The sequence below is a fragment of the Podarcis erhardii genome (assembly GCF_964252035.2).
Source record: "Podarcis erhardii genome assembly, chromosome: 7".
In the NCBI taxonomy this organism is placed as follows: domain Eukaryota; kingdom Metazoa; phylum Chordata; class Lepidosauria; order Squamata; family Lacertidae; genus Podarcis; species Podarcis erhardii.
The window spans coordinates 54677947-54702398 of NC_138511.1; the positions used below are offsets into that span (position 1 = coordinate 54677947).

At 47.4% G+C, this 24452-nt stretch overlaps 2 protein-coding genes and 1 long non-coding RNA gene across 9 annotated transcripts in view; 2 read left to right on the top strand and 1 right to left on the bottom strand.

Annotated features, from left to right (window-relative positions):
• SF3B3 (splicing factor 3b subunit 3) overlaps nucleotides 1-17590 on the top strand; it is a 33484-nt gene extending 15894 nt beyond the window's left edge. For all 3 annotated transcript variants that reach the window (XM_081872292.1, XM_081872293.1, XM_081872294.1), the window contains exons 12-26: nucleotides 521-672; nucleotides 4404-4559; nucleotides 4988-5143; nucleotides 6153-6296; nucleotides 6900-7022; nucleotides 7719-7873; nucleotides 8807-8981; nucleotides 9512-9717; nucleotides 10191-10347; nucleotides 11149-11274; nucleotides 12182-12394; nucleotides 13061-13159; nucleotides 14204-14347; nucleotides 15811-15915; nucleotides 16873-17590. In XM_081872292.1, the coding sequence (XP_081728418.1) occupies nucleotides 521-672; nucleotides 4404-4559; nucleotides 4988-5143; nucleotides 6153-6296; nucleotides 6900-7022; nucleotides 7719-7873; nucleotides 8807-8981; nucleotides 9512-9717; nucleotides 10191-10347; nucleotides 11149-11274; nucleotides 12182-12394; nucleotides 13061-13159; nucleotides 14204-14347; nucleotides 15811-15915; nucleotides 16873-17013 (2252 nt within the window). In that variant the 3' untranslated portion in view covers nucleotides 17014-17590. The remainder of the gene's footprint in view (nucleotides 1-520; nucleotides 673-4403; nucleotides 4560-4987; nucleotides 5144-6152; nucleotides 6297-6899; nucleotides 7023-7718; nucleotides 7874-8806; nucleotides 8982-9511; nucleotides 9718-10190; nucleotides 10348-11148; nucleotides 11275-12181; nucleotides 12395-13060; nucleotides 13160-14203; nucleotides 14348-15810; nucleotides 15916-16872) is intronic.
• A 211-nt stretch (nucleotides 17591-17801) lies between these two features.
• On the top strand, nucleotides 17802-20030 carry LOC309347620. Its single transcript, XR_014158995.1, has 2 exons — nucleotides 17802-18832; nucleotides 18898-20030. It is a non-coding gene; the product is annotated as an uncharacterized lncRNA (long non-coding RNA).
• MTSS2 (MTSS I-BAR domain containing 2) overlaps nucleotides 19521-24452 on the bottom strand; it is a 59371-nt gene continuing 54439 nt past the window's right edge. For all 5 annotated transcript variants that reach the window (XM_081872305.1, XM_081872307.1, XM_081872306.1 and 2 more), the window contains one exon: nucleotides 19521-24253. In XM_081872305.1, coding sequence (XP_081728431.1) covers nucleotides 23490-24253 — 764 coding nt within the window. In that variant the 3' untranslated portion in view covers nucleotides 19521-23489. The remainder of the gene's footprint in view (nucleotides 24254-24452) is intronic.

The following is a 24452-nucleotide window of genomic DNA, read 5'->3' on the forward strand; positions in this document are numbered from 1 at the left end:
TGTTTTAGTTAAGTTACATTGTCTGGGTTGGTGTATTTTTATTAACCTGTGGGATTTATTTTGATCTACATCACAATTTTTGTTTGACAGATACTCTGTGTTTGTGTGTGTTATTTAGAGAGAGCAAATGAGAATAAACTGTTCTGTTGGCTGCAGGCATAAACGTCTTGTCTGATCATTTTCTTGTGGTTAGGAGGAGAGCAAGAAACTGTTTTCACTTCAGTTGTATTCTGACCCAGATGTGATTATGATATAAATGGGGGGGGGGAGGGAGAGGCTCTTAAAGAAGGTCCACACTTCTTGCTGTAGCTTCCTTGTGCCTTGAGTATTCTTCTCCTTTTACCACAGTCCAAGTGTCTGAAGGCCATGCTGCCCCTTTGTCATGAACTTGTGTGTGATGGTGATGATGGAAATAACTGTAGTAGCCTTTGTGAAGAGTTTCTGTTGTCCATATTTGTTCTACAAACCTCTTTCTTGACCTTCTAAATATTGGCACCCGTCTTCTTTCTTCTGTAATTAGATGAATTTGATGCCTATATCATTGTGTCCTTCGTCAATGCCACCCTGGTACTGTCTATCGGAGAAACTGTAGAGGAGGTTACAGACTCGGGATTCCTTGGTACTACGCCCACCTTGTCTTGCTCATTGTTGGGAGATGATGCTTTGGTGCAGGTAAGGGGCCTTTTACCTCTTAGTGTTCTGCTTGCCTTTTGCAGCCAGGCCCGTTGGCCTTCTCAAGAGATGCAAGGAGAGGGTTTGGTTGTGGTGCTCTCCTGGCATGGATGGGGTGGTGGTAGCTTATTTAATAGTTGTGACCTGCAAACTGGCTAGAGAATAAGGTCACCTTTAAGGTTGGGAAAGGACTGTTTCCAGAGCCTTTCAAAGTAAGATTCCCTTGGTGTTCCGCTCTTACTAAAAACGTTTAGTCTTCTACTGCATTGTTTTAACTGGTTGCATAGACTAATATTCCCTGTGATTTTTGTTTTGTTTTGTTTTGTTTTTAAAGGTAAATAGGAGCTTGTGGAATCTTGATCATTTACCTTGGTAGCACTTTTCAAGTTGCTGTTTGTTGACCTTGCCCTCTCTCAGCTAGATATAATGAGAGCACTTGATGGTGAACGGCAGAAATTAGTTGTGTGAATGAGATAAAGATTATAGATCATTTTGTAAACTAAAAAGCTGTATAGGTAGGCATGGAAATCTTGCCATGTGCTTGTGGCAAATGGGCTAGAGATGAGCATTCTGAGTAAACTTTTGTAAACCAGATAAGAGGTGCTGGTTCTTCTGCTTCCCTTGTTGACCTGTGGTGTGTCCAAATGACAGTAAAAAACTGTATGTGAGCAAACAGTTTAGGAAAAAATTAAAAAAGGCTAGGCTGATAACTTCTGTGAACTGACTTGCAAGGCTAGCCTAATACAGTGGTGCCTCGCAAGACGAAATTAATTCGTTCCGCGATTTTTTTCGTCTAGCGAATTTTTCGTCTTGCGAAGCACGAAATCCCATAGGAATGCATTGAAAATCAATTAATGCGTTCCTATGGTCAAAAAAAATCCAAACAAAGCCAAATTTGGTACAAAAAGAGTTTATTAACTGCTCTTTAAAGTCACACATACTGTAAAGAGCATTTCAAAAATTGAAGGAACAATAAATTAAGTTTCTAAACATGACAGAAAAACATTTAAAAATTAACAAAGTGTACAGTACATTTTCTAAGACTCTGGGGGACCACTAGAAGAAGGCTCCTCTTCCACTCTTTGCTTCTTGCTCAAGAACCTGTCCATAGTCTGCTGCTTCATCCACCTTTTCAGCACCTCCCTGAAAGGCGACATGACCGTCGTATCATAAGTGTTCCCAAGGTCATGTGCCACATGCTTGCTAGGGTGGTGCCGCTCTGCAAAAGCCTGCACCTCCTTCCACTTCAGGCAAATGTCCCTCAGTTCTTTGGAGGACAGCCGTTCCTCAGTTGCTTCCTCCTCTTCCAGCGAGGCCCGCTCCTGCGCAGCCTCTGCCTGCAGTTCGACCAGCTCCTGGGTGGTCAGCTCGTGGTCGTGCTCCTCCACCAGCTCGCAGACGTCCTCCTCTGTGACCTCCAGGCCCATGGTCCTCCCCAAGGCAACAATGTCCTGCACCACTGTTGACTCTGGTGCATCAGAGTCACTTGGTGCCACACAGTCCGGCCACAGGCTGCGCCATGCGCAATTCAAATTTCTCTGGCTGAGCCCGTTCCAGGCCGTGGTGATCATCTTCAAGCAGGTGACGATGTCGAAGTGGTCCTTCCAGAATTCCCGCAGGGTGATGGTGGTGCAATCAGTCACCTCAAGGCCTTTAGGATGAGCAGGGGCATTGTCCATCAGAAGCAAAGCCTTCAGCGGCAGGTCATTGTCCAGCAGGTACTGTTTGACAGCAGGGCCAAAAGCAAGATTGACCCAGTCCACAAACAGCACACGTGTGACCCAAGCCTTACTGTTGGATCGCCACATGACACTCAGCTGCTCCTTGTCCACCTTGTGTCTCTTGAAGGCCTGTGGGTTCTCCGAGTGGTACACCAGCAGGGGCTTGATCTTCAGGTCGCCGCTTGCGTTGGCACAGAAGAGCAGGGTCAGACTGTCCCTCATGGGTTTGTGGCCAGGCAACTTGGCCTCCTCCTGTGTGATGAAAGTCCTTTTGGGCATCCTCTTCCAAAACAGCCCGGTCTCGTCGCAGTTGAAGACCTGCTGTGGAACGTAGCCCTCTGTCTTCACAACCTCCAGGAACTCCGCTGCAAACTCTTCAGCCGCAGGAACATCAGAACTGGCAGCCTCTCCATGCCTGACCACACTGTGGATTCCAGATCTTGCCTTGAACCGGTCAAACCAACCTCTGCTTGCCTTGAAGACTTCTGGCTTGCCTGAGGTTCCTGGCTGTTCCCGGACGAGGTCTGCGTGCAAGGCCTTGGCCTTCTCACAAATGACGGCCTCAGTCACTGTGTCCCCTGCACGCTGCTTCTCTTCTATCCAGATGAGCAGCAACTTCTCGACCTCTTCCAGAACAGCTGGGCGGTTCTTGACGATCCTGGTGACTCCCTTGGCTGCATCCGTCGCCATGATCTTCTCCCTCATCTTCAGGATGGTCCCGATGGTCAATGGATTCCTCCCGTACTCCCTGGCAAGGTCCGTCACACGCATTCCGCCATCGTGCTTCCGGATGATCTCCTTCTTCATTTCCAGCGTCACCTTCTCCTTCTTCCTCTCGCTGGCCTCTGCAGCAGCAGTCTTCTTGGGTCCCATGGCAGCACAGCTCCTACCTTCGTAAACTCACACACACAAAAAAAATCAGTGATGTGCTTCAAATAAAAAAAATGCAAAAGCACCCAGCCACCCACCACACAGAAATTAAAACCCAGAACCAAGTCCTTGAATCCCAAACACCCCAACCCAAAATCCAAAAACCCCCCAAAAAGTTTTAAAAGTTTAACTTACCAAATGGATGCAAAAGAAGTTCTGGAAAAGCTTCAACCAATCACCAAAGTCTTCAGAAACCTCAAATGGCTGCAAAAGAAGTTTTGGAAAAGCTTCAAAAATCACCAAAGTCTTCAAAAACCTCAACTGTTCCCCCAGCCACCCACCACACAGAAATTGCAAACCCCTCCCCAACTGCTGCAAACCCCTCCCCAACTGTTCCCCCAGCCAACCAGCACACAGAAATTCAAACCCAGAAAAAAAATTCAAAAAACAACAACATGGCCCAATTGTCACAGAGAAACAGAAAAATTCAAAAAAAACCCCACAAGCTCCCAGATTCCTGCAAACCCCTCCCCAACTGTTCACCCAGCCACCCAGCACACAGAAACTCAAACTCAGAATTTTTTTTTCAAAAAACAACAACATGGCCCAATGGTCACAGAAAATCATAAAAATTCAAAAAAAACACCCCACAAGCTCCCAGATTCTCGCAGAACCCCCCCCAACACCAAGTCCTTGAATCCCAAACACCCCAACCCAAAATCCAAAACCCCCCAAAAATTTTTTAAAAGTTTTACTTACCAAATGGATGCTAAAGAAGTTCTGGAAAAGTTTTGGAAAAGCTTCAAAAATGAGCAAGGTCTGAAAAAAGGCTACCAAACCGCGTGCTAACAGTTGCTCCTCGAAGTCAAGTCGCAACTGCAGCTGTTCAAGCAAGGCACCCTTGGTTTTAACGGTTTTAAGACAAAGGAAACAAAGTCGCAAGACGTTTTTGTCTTGCGAAGCAAGCCCATAGGGAAATTCGTCTTGCGAAGCAACTCGAAAACGGAAAACTCTTTCGTCTAGCGAGTTTTCCGTCTTGCGAGGCGTTCGTCTTGCGGGGCACCACTGTAATGGAAAGAACAGCAAAGGCACTTCCTGTCAGATGGACTGACTCAGCATCTTATTTCTGTATTTGTTTAGGTTTATCCTGATGGCATCCGGCACATCAGAGCAGATAAAAGAGTTAATGAGTGGAAAACACCAGGGAAGAAAACCATCGTCAAATGTGCTGTGAATCAGAGACAAGTGGTGATCGCACTGACAGGGGGAGAGCTGGTCTACTTTGAGATGGACCCGGTACGTGAGCTTAGCTGGAGGGAGATGTGACTTTCATGAGGGTTTGCAGACTAGGCTTGCAGTGGAAATAAATGAGAACTGCATCACAGCATTATTGGGCTCCTTATGTTGCATTCCTTCATTTCAGGGGTTCTTGTGCAGAATAACATTCAGGTAATTTGTGCTATTTGGATGGGGTGGGTGTTTGGGGGTTGCTTTGGTGGGCCATTGCAGAGACTGGCATATTTTTTAAGACCAGCTTATCTCTGATAAACTTGGTGTTCTTCAAAGTGCTCTAGGCTTCCTACCTCAAAAGGTCAAACAAGCAAGGTCACCTGTCATCATACGTGGTTTAAAGAATTACTGCACAGCTCTTGATCTGAAATGAGTCTGGTTCTGCTAATCCAGGTGTGACTTCCTTCCCCCATTGTGCCTTTTTTCCACACCAGTCAGGGCAGCTGAATGAATACACAGAGAGGAAGGAGATGTCTGCTGACGTGGTGTGCATGAGCTTGGCCAACGTTCCCCCAGGAGAGCAGCGCTCCCGGTTCCTTGCTGTTGGGCTGGTGGACAACACTGTGCGCATAATTTCCCTTGACCCCTCTGTAAGTGCTTCCTGAGAGTCGCTTGCCTGTAGCTAAGCCTTTGCTGACCCGACTTAAAGTATTGTAACCAAAACTACCCCCCCCAAAAAAAAAACTGAGTGAGAGGAAGTTCCAGGGGTGGTTAGCAGGGCTTTCCTTTCTTTGGATGTGAGAATGCACTAGACTGACTTTGGTTTGTTACCTAATATGAAAGGAGAGCATATTGGAAGCAAGCAGACTCATAAAGTGGGCAATACAACTGCTGGTGCTTCGTCAGAAACCCCAAAGGCATGGCTTACTCCTCCAGTACCCCAATATGTCTTCCAATTTTAGCTGACTCCAGCTGAACTCTAGCATGCTCTTTTCCCAACCCAAACTGCAGTTGCTTTCTCTCCCCTCCCCTTCTTTTTTTGATACCCTGCCTCTTAATTTGAAGGTTCAGGCATTCCAAAGGGCTTGATGCCAGTAAGGCGCATCCAAGCCTCTGGTCATGCATATAATAGGCCAATTCACAATAATCAAGGTGTATGTTGTACGTGAGCTTTCTCCAACCTGGTGACTTTCAGATGGTTTGAACTACAACTCACCCCAGCCCTAGCCAGTTTGGCTGAGGATTATGGGAGTTGTATTCCAAACTTTTGGAAGATAGTGGGTTGCCTGAAAGAAGGCCAGAGCTAAAAATGATTCTTCAAAGACTTCCTCAGATGAAATGAATCTTCCCACAGATTGCTCCAAATGGAGAAACACTTTGAGCTGGTTGGCATAATCAACATTGCCATGTGCTTCTTCAATCTGTCTCTTCAGACTGCTGGGGGATGTGGTTGAATGCCCTCCTACATAGCAAACTGGCAGGTCAGCCTAGTCTTCTCCTTCAAATATGCCAGGCATTTTTGTACAAAGGAGAATCCAGCCATTTACAGTTCCTCAGCTGATGTCTGAAGTGGTTCAGGGTAGCAACAAAGACCTTATGTGTTATGCTTTGTTCTTTCTCTCTGCTTTAGTAATGGTGTCTTCCTTCTCCATCCCTTAGGACTGTCTTCAGCCGCTGAGTATGCAAGCTCTCCCTGCCCAGCCAGAATCACTGTGTATTGTGGAAATGGGTGGAGCTGAGAAGCAGGATGAGCTGGGAGAGCGGGGCTCGATTGGCTTCTTGTACCTGAACATTGGCTTGCAGGTAAGCAATTACTGCCCAGAACCTTTGCTGGATCCTCGATATACGGGATTGGACCAGGTCTTGGTGCATTTGACTGGACTGTGTGGGAAGCCATACTCTTGAGTTTGTACAACCCTATAGAGACCCGTTCCACATACCCTCCCAGAAGGCCTGCCAGAATGGAACATTGCGTCCCTCCTGTCACCTTCTTCACTCTTCCAGAGCTCCCGAGGAACGGAGCCCTCTCCCGCTTTATTAAGGCAGACTCTAATCCCATTGTGAAGGATACCTTCTGTCTGCCAGGGAGGAGGGTGGAAGTGTTAGAGCTCATCTTCCAGCGGGTCAGGGGTCTTTGTATTTAGGTGGGAAGTGGCAGTAGCCTACACTTTAAGCTGCTTCACAAAAAAGCCTTTTCTTAGTTTGTTAAAGGAGGAAACAGCAGCTTTGTAGCAGTGTTGTGCTTAATTTTGTACATGCCAGAGAGAACCTGGAAATAGTAAGACTTCCAGAGTCAGGAGCCGAAGATACATTGGTATTCTGAGTTCATCTGGTGCTCTTTTTCTCTCTGCCTGCCCTTGTCCCTCTCCCCACACCTTGCTTTGCTCATCTTCCCTTGTAACCCAGAACGGTGTGCTTCTCCGAACTGTCCTTGATCCAGTTACTGGTGACCTCTCTGACACAAGGACCAGGTATCTGGGCTCGCGCCCTGTGAAGCTCTTCCGAGTCCGGATGCAAGGCCAAGAAGCGGTGAGTGAGCGGGGAATCAGAGGAGTGCACTCATGAAAAGCTGGAGGGGGAGGAGCAAAAACTTCAGGAGGACTGTGAATCTGGTGACTAAGATCTTTTAGAAATTTGGGGCGGGATGAGTTCACATCTAAATTCCTTGTTTACCGTCTGGTACAGACGGAAAATACATGCTATAGGATGGGGGTGTGAGTGAGGGAGAAAACAAGAGTGTTGATCAGGCCAGGGGAAAGGAAATACCTTGGCCTGCTTCTGGATCCTGCTCATTTTAGCTGCTTGTGAGAAAGGGAGGGGGCATTAAAGGAGGAGGAAGTATTCAATGTACTTTGTTTGCCTGGCTCTTGCTGCTGTAAATCATTGCACCTGATTTACAGAGTGCAAGGTGTTTTTGAAAGTTGGTGATAAAGTAGCCAGGCTTGTGGCCTTCAGGATCATATTGTTGTGGAGCTGGAAGGGACCCTGTGGGTCATCTAGTCCAACACCATGCAATGCAGGAATCTCAATTTGGCCCCCTCACAACTTCTCTTATGCTGCTGGCTTGGGGACTCCTAGAGCCTGTAATTAGTTCTGCCCTGCCAACAGAGCCTTTGATTGTGGAAGAAGAAGGCAGCCAGCTTGGTTCCTAGAGGTGTGAGCTGCTCTGTCCCATTTGCTGTTCTCTCCCTGAGTTTTCTCTCTCTTCTTTTCCTCCTGCTCCAGGTGCTGGCCATGTCAAGCCGTTCTTGGCTGAGTTACTCCTATCAGTCCCGCTTCCACTTAACACCCCTCTCATATGAAACGTTGGAGTTTGCCTCTGGCTTTGCTTCAGAGCAGTGTCCAGAGGGCATAGTAGCCATCTCAACAAACACACTGAGGTTCGTATCAAAATGCCAGCGGTGGGAAAGGAAACAAATAATGGAACCTGTTTGCCTTCTTTCTTGGCACACAGGACTGTCTGTCTGTCTTGCTTGTCTGTCCCAAGCTCCTTCCTGCGCAAAGCAGGGGCATCTGGTGCCCAAAAGGGTTGCCCTGAATGCCTCCTTTCTACATGACCTTGCATGGGTAAGGTGGCTTACCCACTCTGCATTGAGTAGCTTGATTTGGCCTCCTTCCTAGTTTCTCAAGATGGGAAGGAGAGCTGTACATGGCAGCCACCCACCCACTGCATCCCACCCGAAGCATGACTGGTTGTTGGGAGGAGATTATTCCTTGGTGGTAGCCAGTCTGTGGAGTGTACACTTCAGAGGCTGCTCTACTTTTTCACAAAGCATCGGGTGGTTCTGAAAAAGCAGCCTTGTTGGTTTTGTTGAAGGTCTACTTGATCTCTCTTCAGGGGCAGGAGGCAGCTGTCTCTCCTGATCTTGAATATTAAAGGAGGTTGCCTGGCATGCTGACACCCACAGGCTTTCCTGCATGAAGCTCCATAGAATACAAAGTACTGTGAATTGGCTGTCAAGGGTGGCCATTGTAAATAAGCCTGCAAAAGTAACTGGTCTTTAGCCATCATGCAAGTGCAGGTACAGCGCTCTTCCTTCCACTAAGCAGACTGAAGGAGGAGGGATGCAAGGACCCTTTCCTCCTCTGCCTTTCACTCACACACTCATGGAGCTCCCCATCACTGATGGCTACCAGGCAAGTTGTTAGTTTTCAGGTTGAAAAGGTCCCACTTCTCCTTGATGGAAGGTGGTTCATGCCACAGATGCTTTCCCACAAGGGAGGCTCCATTGTTTGGCCTGGATGTCCTTTTAGTTCCTTTAAGGTGGCTCACTGGGATAAGCTTAATGTCTGCAACTTTTTGGCTCCCACAGGATTTTGGCCCTGGAGAAGCTTGGAGCTGTCTTCAACCAGGTTGCCTTCCCGTTGCAGTACACTCCTAGGAAGTTCGTCATCCACCCTGAGAGCAACAACCTAATCATCATTGAGACGGACCACAATGCTTATACTGAGGCCACTAAAGCCCAAAGGAAGCAGCAGATGGCGGAGGTAACATGCCTGGCTTCTGCCTCGGGCCCAGCTCTCACCAAAGAAGGGCAGGGACAGGATTCTGTGAGCTGGAGCTTCTTTTGCTGCTGCTGCACTTGGTGGGGAAGTTGTCGCAACACAGTGCAGAGCAGTGACCACTTTCCTTTCTAGAGAGGAGGCTAGTCTGCTTTTGTAACCCATGGAAAAGCTCACTTACTTTCTGCACCTCAGTTAGGACTGCCTAATCGTCATAATCACAAGAAGCAGTGATGGCCACCAACTTGGATGGCTTTAAAAGAGCATTAAACAACTTCACGGAGAAGTATATTATCAGTTGCCTACTAACCATGATGACTATATTCTGTCTCCATTGCCAAAAGCAGCATGCCTCTGAATGCCAGTTCTTGGGAATGACTTAGGTCCTGCTTGGGCTTCCAAGAGGCATCTGCTTTGGCCACTGTGAGAACAGGATGCTGCACTAGAGATAGGTCTTTGGCCTGAACCAGCAGGCAGCTCTTACAGTCCTTTTTTTGCCCCTTTGTGCATTGCAGGAAATGGTGGAAGCCGCAGGGGAAGATGAGAGGGAACTAGCTGCAGAGATGGCGGCAGCGTTTCTGAACGAGAACCTTCCCGAGTCCATCTTTGGTGCCCCAAAGGCAGGAAATGGACAATGGGCGTCTGTTGTCCGGGTGATGAACCCCATCCAAGGAAACACTTTAGATCTAGTCCAGCTGGAGCAAAATGAAGCTGCCTTCAGGTAAGGAACAGTTTCTGCACCTCTGAAGCAAGTTACCCTTTTGAATGCTGCCCTTTCTGCTAAATAATGGAAATACTCTTTATACTTTTGTATACTTACTTTGGTCATACTTGAAGTACACCAGTCAAACCAAATATTTACTTGTGCTATTGTAGCTAGATGACTCTAGAATCTAATTAAATAAAGCAAAAATGTGGTCTACCTGAAGTTGTTTGGGGTCTTGGGGCTGATACACGGCAGTCATTTACCATGATCTTCTCAGCTGACAACGGCCCTAATTAAGTCTCATTCAGTTTGCGTATTGCATTTCTATGCTTCCTTAGTCACAAGCAAATGGTACAACATACTCTTCGCTGCTGCCTTCCCCCAAAGTGTTCTCTCTTGCTCTTCGTTGCTGTGAAGCAACTGCTTCTTTTGCCTTCCCAGTCTTCCCTTGTCTTGTCAAGTAACATTATCGTTCTGGCTCTCTACAGTGTGGCAGTGTGCCGATTTGCCAATGGTGGTGACGACTGGCATGTTCTAGTGGGCGTAGCCAAGGACCTCATCCTGAACCCACGCTCTGTGGCTGGAGGCTTTGTCTACACCTATAAGTTGATAAACAGTGGGGAGAAGCTTGAGTTCTTGCACAAGGTGAGAATTTCCTCCACTAGTGGGTTGGAGGGGGAGGAATCTGGGAAGATGAACATGGATGGGGCTTGCCAAGAGGTAGCTAAAATGTACTGATGAGACCCAACTCTTTGGGACGGAAATCTCTTGGTTGGGAACAGAGGACCATCACTGTTAGTAAGTACTCCACAAATGGTTTTCCTTCTGTCCACAAAACAGCAGCCATATCAAAAATCACATTGGATTTTGTCAGTGTTTGCCATGCAAAATGTATGCACATTGCTTGCTGCCAGGGAAATTTGAGCAATTATAGTAATGGTGTGACAGTTGCAGTTATCTAATGGACATTTGAAGCAAAACAAGCATAGACCTGTGAATGGGTCATTTATAGGTGATCTGACTTGAGCTTTTGCAGCATCTGATGGTGGTTGCTGAATACTTTGGCTTCTGTTGACGTGGAGAAAGCCAACAATGTACAGAGCACTGCAAAAGTTGAATTCTTCCTCCTTGTTGATACCTAGCAGCCTGGACCTGTGTGGATGCAGGTTCTTTTGTTGGGCAGGAACTGGACTAGGAGGCCCCTTCCTAGAGGCAGTTTGTCCTTGTGGGCTTGCAATGTCCATCTCTTCCCCAGTGGATGCAATGGGTACTTGATTCAAGTGGGCCCCAAAACTCAGTGGTGGTGGGTCTGCATCCTTTGCCAGGGCTGAAACTTGCCCATCCTTGCAGTGGCAGGGCTTCATCTATGCATTGAGGGTACTATTAATGATCTTTGTTTTGTCTGCTTGACAAAGGCTACTTCTCTTTCATTTCATTTCTGTTCAGACCCCAGTAGAGGAGGTACCAGCTGCTATTGCCCCCTTCCAAGGCAGAGTGCTCATTGGCGTGGGGAAACTCTTGCGGGTATATGACTTGGGCAAGAAGAAGCTGCTCCGGAAGTGTGAGAATAAGGTATTTAGAACGTGTTGTGTGTGTTTGTGTGCGCAGATCTCCTGGATGCTGCATTTCCTAAGGCAGACATTCCCTATCGCTTTTAACAAATTTGGTTGAAACCTTTGAACTTTTTTCAAGCTTCAGGGAAACGTTCTCTTGCCCAGAACTTTGGCTTCCTTCAAAAATTTAGGAATTAAGCAATTCCTAAATTGCTTAAGGGGTAAGTCTTCAGGGCTGTTTCCACCCTCTCTGTACCTTATTACATTTCACTGGATAGATAATCATTTTCTTTCCCTTTCGAATAGAATTGAGAATCAGAGGCTCAAAGGTGTGGTTTTGTGTTTCTGAAGCCATGGCCTATGATTCACATAAGGTGATAGTTGAAAGTTTTGGATTTTTTTTTGTCATTCCTGACACCAACTTTATAATGGTGTAGTGAACAGTCTGCACAAAAGGGCACAGAGCAGCCTGGAGCCCTCCAAATGTTTTGGACTACAACTCGCATCAGCTTTCAGCGTAGCCAATGGTCAAGGATGATGGGATTTGTAGTCCCAAACATCTGGCGGGTGCTGGGTTATAGAAAGTAGAAATAGGAAGATTTTCATATTTCACATATTTGCTTTTCCCTTGTTTGTTTGGCCTTCTGAGTATTATAGAATCAGGAGAGCTACCTAGAATGATGTTAGCACTGGTTCTCGGTGCACATTCAGATATAGAAAGTGATCACAGATAAGCAATGTCCCAACTCCCCTTTTCTCTCTTAGAAAGCTACAGCTGTTGCACTATAAATGATCATAGCCTTGCAGAGAGATGCCCGTGATGTTCAGATTTCATGAAGGCTCAGGAAGGGATTTTAGGGCTTGCCTTGAACAGCCTCCCCTTTCTGCTTTTTGAACTGCTTTTCTAAATTGCTATCACTTCCCAGCACATTGCCAACTACATCTGTGGGATCCAGACCATTGGGCACCGAGTGATCGTCTCAGATGTCCAGGAGAGCTTCATCTGGGTGCGCTACAAGAGGAACGAGAACCAGCTGATCATTTTTGCAGATGACACCCACCCCCGCTGGGTCACCACTGCCTGCCTCCTCGACTATGACACAGTGGCTGGGGCTGACAAGTTTGGCAACATCTGTGTGGTGAGTCAGCCTGAAGGCAGCCAGGAAACTCCTGGGGCTCATTTGAGAACTGTCCTGCTGTCGTTTTGATTCCCTGATGTGGGAGATGCCAGTGAAACCCCGGCCTTTTGCTAAGCACCATTTAGCTGGTGGCCTGAGACCTTTCTCCTACACTCACACGCTGCTGTCATGGGCGGTGGCAACTTCCTCTGGACACTCTTCTGCCAAAGTGCACACCTTGTGACTGTTCTGTTAATAGAGACATATGCTTGGTTGCTCTCCTTTTGTGGCTTGGATCACACATCACAGTCAGCCCACAGCTAAAAACAGACTGTGGATCTATGTGGTTGTGTTGGTGCATGCTGCTGAAAAGTTCTTGCTTTGCTCCTCTCCTACTACTGCTGCTGCGACGGCTTGTTGTGACTTCCAGACTTCATCCTGTTGGTTTGTTTGCTTCCAACAAGCACAAGCAATGAGTCAAGAACAAACCTTGTTAACTCTCATGGTTTGTTGGGGGAGAAACATGCTGTGAACCCAGGTTGGGGCACTCACTGTGGTTTTATGTGACATGCAGAGTGTTTGCTTGTTTGGGCTTTTCTGAATTCATGCTTACAACACCTTCAAGTTATTCCCATTTGCCATTGAGGCCACGCTTGAGTTTGACTCTCCTGATGCCTCCTCCTGTAGGTGCGGCTGCCACCCAACACAAATGATGAGGTAGACGAGGACCCAACTGGAAACAAGGCGTTGTGGGATAGAGGCCTTCTTAATGGGGCTTCTCAAAAGGTAACTTTGGTGTAGGGAAGGGGGTGCTTCCTCAGGTGAGAAACTGGAGGCTCTTTCTAGTTTTCTGGTTATTTATTAACTTCATTACCTGCTTATTTCTGGAACTGGCAACTTCCTTTTTAAGAATATATAAATCTACTGATAAAAAACATGTTAGAGTGATTTCTTTTTTTTTTTAAGCCAGAGTATCCCTATGGAATTAATAACATGACTGTCTGCCTGTTGGAGCCTGAAACGGCTTTTGAAATTAACTTCTGTGTCTATGTAAATGCAGTGTGGAGCAGAGTTAAACCCCTGCCTAGAGTGCAATTGTACTCATGTGGTCAAGCAGATGCCTTTGGAGCTTTGTAATTAGGGTTGTTTGTAGTTGTTTTTCATGCACAAAGAATGGAGATTTTTAAAAAGTTCACAGAAAAATCTCTTCCGTGTTCTTGAAATACTGTAACATGATACAGGCAAAACTTTTGTGATTTCCCCCTACTCTGCTTTGAGAAGTTCCTGGGGAGAGGAGGGACAGTTTCCCTTTCCAGTAGGGGAACATTGGACCCCTTTAGTTAAATGAAACTTGAAACAGAATGGGGGAGAAACAACCCAGGACAACTGACCCCGTGCAATTGTTGAGCCAGTATAGGGAGTATGAAGTGATTCAGGTTTGCTTAATTAATTTATTTATTTTTGCAAATATTTGAAATGCCTTCTGAGGTTCATAGCAAATTTTAAGACATATTTCAACAGTCCTCCTGTTTTAGGGGGGGATAATTTAATTGACACCTCATTTTAGAAATGTGAAATACTGTCCTAATGAAATACTGTGCTCATAATGGAAGGGGTCCAATGTACTCCAGTAGCCTAATTGCACCTCCCTCCCCAATCATTACACATAGGAAATCACTGTTGCAAGTTTGCATTATAAGTGTGTTTAGAAATGTCCTCACCAACCACTGGAAGTGATAAATGTAGGTTTTCTTTGATGAAAATGAGATTGTCTTGATTTAATGCATTATCTTAGGTCACCTGCTGAAGTCTTGCTTGTCTTACTTTCAGGCAGAGGTGATTATGAACTACCATGTAGGGGAAACAGTCCTGTCCCTGCAGAAGACAACTCTAATCCCCGGAGGCTCTGAATCTCTTGTCTATACGACCTTATCTGGGGGCATTGGCATTCTGGTCCCGTTTACATCACATGAGGTAGGAAGTTCTTGTATGATGGAAATATTAAGAGTTGTTCATCTACATAGTGCAGCAGGAGCACTTAATGCCCTGCAGTAGGGACAGTGAGTTATGGGAGGATGGAAGACAAAGCTGAAGGGGGGGGGGAGGCTATGCCACTCCCTGCCCACAGTTGGCCTCTTGGCTCTTCCTTGTGTGGATCAGAAATGGATCTGCTTAATGCACGTACTGAGCTTGGCTGCTGTTGGACCTCCTGAGCTGCCTATGGCTCTCTTTGCTCTCTGTATGTCTCCCCCCCCCCCAGTGCATACACTGATATCTGGCAATATAATGTACCCTGAAATTTGCCAGTTGGCTCTGCCCATGAGGCATGACTGAAATTTTATTGCATGACAGAATGAAGCAGAGCTAAAAAGGATTCACGGAAATTTTGGCATTTGGTTGCCCAAGGTACAAATGGGCTGGGCTACACGTTAGAAGCATCTGTCTAAGGAAAGGACTGGGTGACATATTTTACAGGAATATATGGCCCCCGCTCTGACTCACCCTCACAAGTTTACTATACTCAGTTGTTATAACTGCCAGAATGGTCAGACATCACGCCCAATCATAAGCCAATTAGCCAATAAAGCTCTAGGAGAAGACATGATCCCAATGGAGATTTATAAGACCGGATTTCTGGTCGCCCATTTTTGCAAAACAGTTTTCATATATTAACAGCTCAGGTTACATACCGGAAGGGTGGAAGCTGAGTATAATTGCCCCAATATACAAAAAGGGTGATTAGAAAAATCCTGCCAGTTATAGACCCATTAGTTTGTTAGATGTAGCCTCTAAACTATATGCTAGGCTCCTTCTTGGGAGACTGGATGAATGGGCAGATACAAATAAGGTGATATCTGAAGTCCAGGCCGGTTTCTGAAGAGGGAAATCCACATTGGACCAGTGCTTTGTGATGAACTTTCTGCTATGTAAATACATCCTTCCCCAAAATGATGCATGCCAGCCTGCAGAGGGCTCACTCTCTCTAGGACAGGGATCAGCAATCTTTTTTAGCTGTAGGCCGGTCCACCGTCCCTCAGACCATGTGGTGGGCTGGACTATATTTTGAAAAAAAACCTGAACCAATTCCTATGCCCCACAAATAACCCAGAGAGGCATTTTAAATAAAAGCACCCATTCTACTCATGTAAAAACACCAGGTAGGCCCCACAAATAACCCAGGGATGCATTTTAAATAAAAGGAGACATTCTACTCATGTAAAAACACTCTGATTCCCGGACCGTCCACAGGCCAGATTGGTCAGGCCGCTGGGCCTGGGGTTGCCTACCCCTGTTCTAGGAGGTTTGTTCAGGTGGCGTGTTGTCAACCAGTGTACCAATCACAGCTGCTCCTCTTTTCAGTGCTGGCCCCGGGTTTGGCCTGACACTGCTGCTTCCAGCTGTTTTCCTTTCCCTTTGATGGCGCTCTCTCTTTTCAGGATCATGACTTCTTCCAACATGTTGAGATGCATCTGAGGTCTGAACACCCTCCTCTCTGTGGACGAGACCACCTCAGCTTCCGCTCCTATTACTTCCCAGTGAAGGTAGGCTGAGTTTGTGGGTCTCTGCTACGTGTCCATCATAGGCTAGTAAGCACTTGAGCTCTGCTCATGGGTAAAAGTTGCCAATGTGAAGGCCAAATTTTCCCCTGCATTTTATGCTTGGTCAGAGCATCTGCTGAGGTTGCTGGAATGGCTTTTCCAGGACAGGATTCTGCTTGCTAAGAAGGGTAATCAGCAATGGGGCCTATATGTCTATGTGATTCTCTGACTTTTTCACCATCTGGGTGGTTTGTCTGAATGGACGTTTATCTTTTCTAAGTCATATGTATAGATTTCAAGCCCCGATTCCCTATTGCAGTTCTCCCTGGTGATGGTAGCATCCTGTTAGAACTGACCTAGGTATCAAGGTGGGTCTACTTTTTTCTTTGGAAACCATGTGTTTCTCTTGGGTCACCTGTACATCATGGATAGGGCAGCACTGTCCATTGTGTCAGAATTCGGTTTCTGCCCCCCCCCCTATGAATCTGCATTTCAGGAAATGCTTCTGTCACAATGAGGAGTCATGCAGCAGGTTATTTTTGCATTAGCATGGTTAAGTCTTCATTTCCAGACTTGCAGCATTAATAGTGTAGCTCTAAAGCTGCAAGTTCACCACATGCCAAGCCCTGGGGTGATCTTGAGCAAGATAGTTCAAGTTTGTTTGTTTTTTTGCTGGAGTTTTCTAGTTTTTTGTCCCGTCCCCCCCCCCCCCAATTCCATGGACTTGTGGACACCTTCATTTTTCACTTTTAGGAAAATGTCTGCTGAATACCTGTACTTTTTTAAAGAGAGAATTTGCTTTTTTTCATTCTGACTCTTGTGGAGAATCTTTGGGCCTCTTAGACAAGCCTCTTGTTCTGTGTGCTTTGGGTCTGCTTTCTGTGCTTGAGCCCATTCCCTCCTTCGTTCCATGGGCTACAGCTTCTAAAATAGCCCCCCACCCTTTCTTTCTCTTGCTAGAATGTCATTGATGGGGATCTGTGTGAGCAGTTCAACTCCATGGAGCCCAACAAGCAGAAGAACGTGTCTGAAGAGCTGGACAGGACCCCACCAGAGGTGTCCAAGAAGCTGGAGGACATCCGCACCCGCTATGCTTTCTGAGAGGCGCCTTTTCAGGGACGTGGCTGGGATTCCTGTTCCAAAGATGTTTTGAAGGGTATGAGCTTTTTTGGCCAGTTGCTCCCACTTTGGTACTCTTGTTTTCTTCCAGCGACGTGAAAGCCCAACCGTGTCATCAACCTGTTCTGTCCATGCTGTTCCAGGAGTCAGTCAGGTTCTCCCAAGTGGCGAGGCCTCCCCTTTCAGGTGTGTTTCTGGCTCCACCCTTTTTACAGACAGTTTGGGTGCTGCACCCACTACCAACCTGCCCTTGGACAAGGCCCTGGTGCCCTTTCCTTGTCAAGTGAGCTAGCTAGATGAAGTCCCCTTTTCTGAGTTGGTAAGATATGAGCACAGGGACGTTAGGGCTCCTCCTCTTCCATTGGCCAGTGTCTGGGAAGCCTTGTGGGCGTGGCTGGTGTAATTTTTCCATCCTGCAGTTTTTATCTCTGTGTTTGTAAATAGAGTCTTGTACCAAGTTAGCCTTTTGTCTGCTGAAGAGATGGCCTGTGTGATTCTGGCCATAGATTTTTCGTTAATAAAACCCAGCATCTGGATTAAAGGTTGGCTGACAAACCTGTTTGGTGACTTCTCTCATGAATTTTACCTGCTCCTGGGGACATGAGCTAGGGAGGAGCTCTGCCAATGGCACATTAAATTCATGGGAGGATCAATCTTGTCATCCATTTTAAAATGCACTTCTTGCCCTTTTGGCTGCAGAGGAAAGCCACATTTCCCTGCACTTGCAGTGTCTAGTATTAGGCTCTGTATTTCTCTAGAGATCTTACTCTCCCCTACCCTACCCCTTCAGAGAAGATAAGTTGCTGTTATGTTTACTTTCCTCAAAAGCAAACCTTTTGCACTCCCTCCCTCCGAGCCATTCTTAGGGCTGCATTACATGTGAATGACAGATCTCTTTGTTTCTATGGTGGGCTGACTACTTGTTTTAAATGTAATATAGGGGTTTGATTCATCCGAGTCAGCCTGGCCCAATAGTCAGGGATAATGGTAGCTGTTTGCAAATATTTGGAGGGCACAGGTTCCTGACCTCTGGAGGACAGTGCAGGTGTCTATGGAACTTGTGACTGGCTGCAGCTCCTAAACACAGATACTTGCTTGAAGAGATACAAATGCCCTTCAGATATTACGGGGACCAGATGTTCAGTTAAAAATGTGCTGGCTGCTGAGAGATCAGTGTCTGGTTTTAATAGTCATGAGCTCACCTTTAGTTGAGGTCCGGCTAGAAATACAGTGGAACTGGCAGCACTGCCCCTTGGTGGAATGGGCACTTGCCGGATCAGGCTACAGAGAACTTATGAGCAGTAGTTTATTTAAGCCCGAAGCCAGGTGATTTCAGATCTAGAAATTGGGCCAGGCTTTCTGGGCCTTTTTCAAAAGTTTCCTGGTGCTTCGGGTTGCTTTTGTTTCAAATGTCTTCACTGAACAATTACTTTAAAGGACCATTTCTCCTTCCATGTATGGATGTGGGAGTTCTGGATTGGATATCATCCATTTCAGAAGTAGAACTAAGCAAATTCTCTTGCCAGCTGAAAATCTCTCTTTCGGCTAGGCTCTGACATGCTATGTCAAACTGCCACACTGGACCTTCTCTGGCTCCAAGAAAAGGAGAGCCCATCCCATCAGAAGGGAGCCAGTAGCCAGTGAGGGATTGCGGAAAAGGGAGTAATCAGTGTCTGGTTGGGAAGTCTCTTGCCCTCTTAGACAAGGCCAGAGTGGAGCAGTGTGTAGCCTTTGAGGACTGCTGCTGCCTCACTAAGGTTGGGGCTGGTGGAGAGGCCTAACACAGCCCAGCCTTGAAATGGTTCAGTGATTAGGGGTGGGGATTGATGTGAAGGGCAACTGTCAGTGACAAAGACTGTGGTAAAGCTTGCTGTGGGGAAGAACTATCTTCTATGCTGCTATAGTGGAAGCTACAGAAATAATACCCCTCAGACTTCACCCCCATTACTTCTCCACATACACAAGCAGGCACACTTGGATACTAAGCAGCTCTTTAGATTCTATGGGCATGGTAATGCTCGTTTCTTGCTACAAGGTGTTGGAAATATGCAAATGGCTGTGAGAAGAGGGTTGGGGATTGATGCACTGGCTGGTACTGAAATCAGCAAGGTCCAGCTCCTTTCTCCTAGTCCAGGGGCTGGGGCTTTAGAGCAACAGCATTAGAAAAAGGCAGGCCCCAGAAGGCTAAAAAACAACAACACATGCTTATTGCTTTCCATGTGAGAAGATACAGAGAGACGCAGCTATTGATTGCTACTTCCACTGTTGGAGACAGTGTGCTTCTGAATACCAGTTGCTGGGAATCACATGAGTTATATTGTGCTCTCCCTTTGAGTTTCCTACAGGCATCTGGTTTGTCTCTGCCAGAGTGGGATGGGTCTTTGCTACAATCCAGCAGGCTCTTGTGCTCGTCTGAAATACACCTTAAGACATCTCTCTTAAGAACCCCTACTAGGCTAGAACTATAGAAGCTGGTGCTTTGTTTTAAAAAAAATACACTTACCTTTCGATTTCTGTAACCATAAATTCAGAATTGGAATGGCTGGGACAAATGTGTGTTAGCATTTGTGTTGTGATTCCAGGAGGGTTACAGGTAGGGAAACCACCTGTGGATGTTGTGTGCCTGGCCTGAAGAAACAACTGCTTTCTTCCTCTTATGCGTAGGAGAGTAAGAATGGGTATCCCCATGGGGTGGGAGGAACCAATTTGCGTTAATTACAGTACAACTTTTATTAATACTGGAATCTTCACAGTGCATTCGTTACTTGTAGCAGTGACTATTTTAAATGAAGGGAGAGGATAATTAACTTTAAGAATGAAAGAGGGTGGGTGGGTAAGGCCAGGGCTGCTAGCAAAGGGGGGGGGGTAGGGAAAATAAATTAGAAAAAAAGAACAAGTTAACAGCACCAGAATAGTTAACATCAGTTGAGAGAGACATTTTAAAGGGTTTTTTTCCTCTGTACAAAAAAATAAAAATAAAAAGCAAAATGCAAACATTTCTCACGCATTGTCACTGTTGTCATTTCTGGCCATGACAGGGAGGAGGGGGGCACCCACAGGAAGGTTGGTTGGTTAGAAACTAAACTGTTATTACTACGACAGTATAAGAGTTAAGGAGGCTACAACGTGACACCCACGCAAGCGCACATAAGACGTCTGGGCTGTGGGGAGGGTGGAGGGGACTGCTGTGGCTCTATGTACAACAACGACAACACCAGGCCCTGCTGTGCCTTGCAGGAACTAAGGATGGGGAGATGGGGAGGATCCAGCAAGAGGGAGCAGGCGCAGTTGTGCTTTCTCAGAGGCTTCTAGGCTCCCCAGCCCTTGCAAGGGGCCTTGAGTTGGCTGGTTTGTATTCACCACCGCTGTGCTTTGCTTGTGCCTCACCACACAGCACTCAATGCTGTCCACAGCTGTGCTCTCTCTCTAATAGAAAGGGTTGTTGACCACCATGCTGCTGCTATGAGAAATGTGGTGGCATCTCTCTTGAATAATTGTCACAAGCCCATCTTTCATTTTTTTCTTTGCATGGGTAAGCTCTGTACTCGAATGCCTGGCCTGTCCAAAGACAAAGGAAGCCCCTAATGTCTGGCATGGGCTCTGCCTCCCCCACTTAGCCACCCCATATGTGCTACATCTGTGCTGTTCAGTGATCCTTGGATACTCAACAATCCCACGAGAGGAAAGCAAGACATGCTCATTCTTGAGCCCAACAAACACAAAAGGTGGAGGTTATGCAGCACGGGCCGTTTAATGGACCCTCATTTGTTGACGAAGCTTGATCTGTAAAGCATGAGACTCTTAACCCAGGGCCAGGCCCCATGTTGGACAAAAGATTTCTGTATTGCAAAGGGTTGGACTGGATGACCCTCATTGTTCCTTCCAACTCGACAATTCTCTGATTCCTTCCTAGTCAAAGCACAGGGAAAGGCGTCTCCCTCTTTCCCCCTCACTTTAGACCACCTTAATTCCCAGCCACTGACTTTCCCCATCACTTTCTCTTTCTTTCAAGACTGTCCCCTTTCCCAACAACACTTTCCATTTGCCAACAGAGCCGATTTCTAGACTTTCTGGGACAATATCAGGGTGAGCACAAGGTAGATCCAAGTCTCTTGCACTCTCCAGATCTGGGTATAAGATTACGTAACTAATATAAATAAACTCAATGAATTTATCCAAACCCTTAAGTTGTTTCTGCGGGGCAAATTCTTCTGTTCCAAATTTGGGGGGGCAGGTGGAAGTAAATGAAACAGCTTAAAAAGTTGATAGGCACTATTTGTATTTATGTTCCTTCTGACTACCTGGCTTGCGTGCCCTAAATTCCAGCCCTGCTGAACTCTTAACTCCCATCAGGCCCAGAAACCGGCCTAGCCCATGGTCAGCATTGATGGGAGTCTTAATAACATTGGAAGGTGAAAAGTTATCCATCCCTGGCCTAAAACAGTGAGAAATGTGGATATTCTTACAGCAGCTGCATGGCCCAAGCTGGAGCTTCTGGCTGGGAGCTGCAATCCAACTCATGCTCCTTCAGCTCCAAGCACAAAGGAAGAAGCTGTGCTGAATATTCATTTGGTTATAGATCTGGAGGCCAAAACCAGAACAAGGGAGCTGGTCTGTTTCTGTAAATCCCCTCTGCCCCCATTTTTAAAGCCTGCTTGTGGCAATTCTTTCCTCACTTTCTGCTGGGACTCTAATTTCATGAGCAGGTCAGGGTGAATCGGGGAATCGTACCATGAATGCGATGTGGTTGACCATATAGCAGATCTGGCTAAGCAGCAGCAACTTCGCCAAAGGTAAACGAACCAACCAAGAGGGTTGGTTCAGCTATTTCCCTCTCTGCAGATACTTTAAACCCCTTTCAAAGTATCCACCCAATATTGACAAAATTGGGCCCCTTTTGATGCTGTTAGAAGAGGCACCCTGCCACACACTCACAGGCTTAGTCATAACCATACCCATACTTGGCCAAAACAGGCTCACATTGGAAAAGGCAGAGGACACTGCCCCAGACCCAGCACTCCGCCTAACACTGCTTGGCAGCAGCCTCCCACAACAAAGATCTTTCCTATTCTTATCTGGAGATGCCAACAGTTGAACCTGGGACCTTCTGCATGCCAAGCAGGTGCTCTACCACTCTGCTACAGCCTTTCCAGTGACACCAGAACCTGTGAGCATCAGTTTAACAACCTTTGGCCTTGCCAGATGGTTGTAGGAGAATTCAAGAGCAGACACCCTTGGTCTTTGCACACACCCTGCTTTCAAAACCCTCTAAGGCCCTCAATTACCAAAGTCCTCCACTACCATCCACAAAAATACTTCTTTTGCTCCTATATCCACTTAGCTACAGCTATTCCGGAGCAACAGCCATCCACCTTCACCTTTCCATCACTACCAATTCTGCTCCCTCCCACCCAACTTCAAGGGAGAACCATGGCCACTGCTCTTATCAAAAGGTTCAAGCCCAGTCCTGAAGTGGCACTGAGGGCAGATCAACAGCAGCCCAACCCTCGGCCTCAGATTACAGAGCTCCTACCCCACTTGGGATGAGAGCACAATCCTCTTCCTGAATATAACCAACCTGCCCACTCTGCTCCCAGTAGAGCCACGGAGGAAACGGAGGCCAATAAGTCTGTGGCTGTGACTCAACCTCTTGTTGGGGGGGGTTGGGCCCTCCTGCCTGGTGACATGCCTGCAGGTTGTTCACTCCCTGCCCCTTGCACCCTCTCCTCCAGCTGCGCATTTGGGATCCACCTGGGAACACGAGAGGCTTCCGGGATTGTTCACGGGGGTGTTAACTGCTGCTTGTAAAGTCTTTCTTGAAGTAGCTGATACAAACAGATGGCAAACAGAAAATAACTGGAAAGACAGACAAACAGACAGACAGACAGACAGACAGACAGAGAGCTGTGAAGGGAGGATTCAGCACAGGACTAACAGTGCATTTTTTTTGTCCGGAGGAGGTGGGTGCTCTCTAGGAACGGCAGCCTCCATTTCTTTGCCATGTGCAAGTGTGTCGGGGCGTGTGTGTGTAGTTTATACTAAGAACACTGTAGTTGCTAGATCCAGTTCAGGTTTTCACTCCTCCCTGACAATCATGGAGCAAGGGAATGGCCTCCCTCCTTGTGGCGGCAGCAGCAGCAGCAACCGGTCTCTCTGCAGGCCAGGATGAAGGAAGGTGCAGGAGGGGAAAGGAAACCTGGGCAGGGCAGCAGATGGAAAAACAATGTGTATAAAAGAGGCTCCAAAACCAGTTCAGTGCCAGGCTGTGCCTGTGCAGGTTTGTTAGCAAAGGCGTATAGATTAGTCTCCTTTATATCTAGACTCTGACACGATCTCCATAAAGTGGCTTTGCCTTTTGTGGTTCGTTTACTTCTCTTCCATTTCCCCTGGTTTAGTCCTGACTCTGGTTGCTCTCCAGCCACCGGGTGGGCACTGAGCAGGCGCTGGGGAAGAGTCCATCACAAAAACCGGGGCGCCGACCTGTCATTGGTGATGGTCCTGCGAAGGCGCACCCCACGCCGGATGGCCACCAGCATGTCTTCCGCCGGAGGGTCGCTGGAGGCCGCCGGGGGAGGAGTGGGTGTCTCTTCCCCGGGACCGAGGGCAGAGACCCCCGTGGGGAAGGGAAACTGGCCCTCGCCAAGGGCATGGGCACTGGCTACCAGCTCCCCAATCTTCTCCACAAGGCTGTGCCGGTTGGCTGCCAGCTGCTGCTCCTCCTCCTCTGTGGAGAGGTGCTTCCCGGCATACACAGAGATCTCCATCACGTTGCTGCCCCAGGCGGTGTTTGGCAGGCTCAGCCTCTTGGGCGAGGCTTTGGCAAAGTCCATGGCGCTTGGTGAGGCATCGTCAGTGTAGAACACACATTCCTCGCTGCCCACCCGGGTGGGGCCGGTGTACCCAGGGGAGTCAGGCACTGTTGGCGTCTTGACAGGGACAATGGGGGGTCTGATGGGAATGGGGCCGGCGTTGGAGAGGGTTCGGCGTACTGTGGGCTTGGTGGAAGGTGTGCGGCGGATGGTGGCCACCCCTGGCGTGGCGCCGGTGGGCAGGGCAGTGCCGGTGGGCAGGCCAGCAGTAGAAGCAGGCCGCTTGGTCTGGATCATGCGCCGGTAATTCTGGGCGATGTTGCTGTTGCGAGGGATAGTCGAGGATTTGTCGAATTCGCTCTGGTTCTCCCCTTCCATGTCGCCGTTCACGGAATAGCAGTCGTAATCTGAGCCTGTGGAGGCGACAGATGGACAGGGTGGGTGTCAGCATTCTCAGCTGGCAGGTGCAGCACAGCCAAGCAGCCACTGCTGGACTCCATGCGCAACACTCTCCACTATATGAGATCTTTCATACGTATATATTTTGATTTTGTTAATATATATAACCTGTGTCTATTTTAGTTGTAAGCTGCCTTGAATCCCATGGGTGTG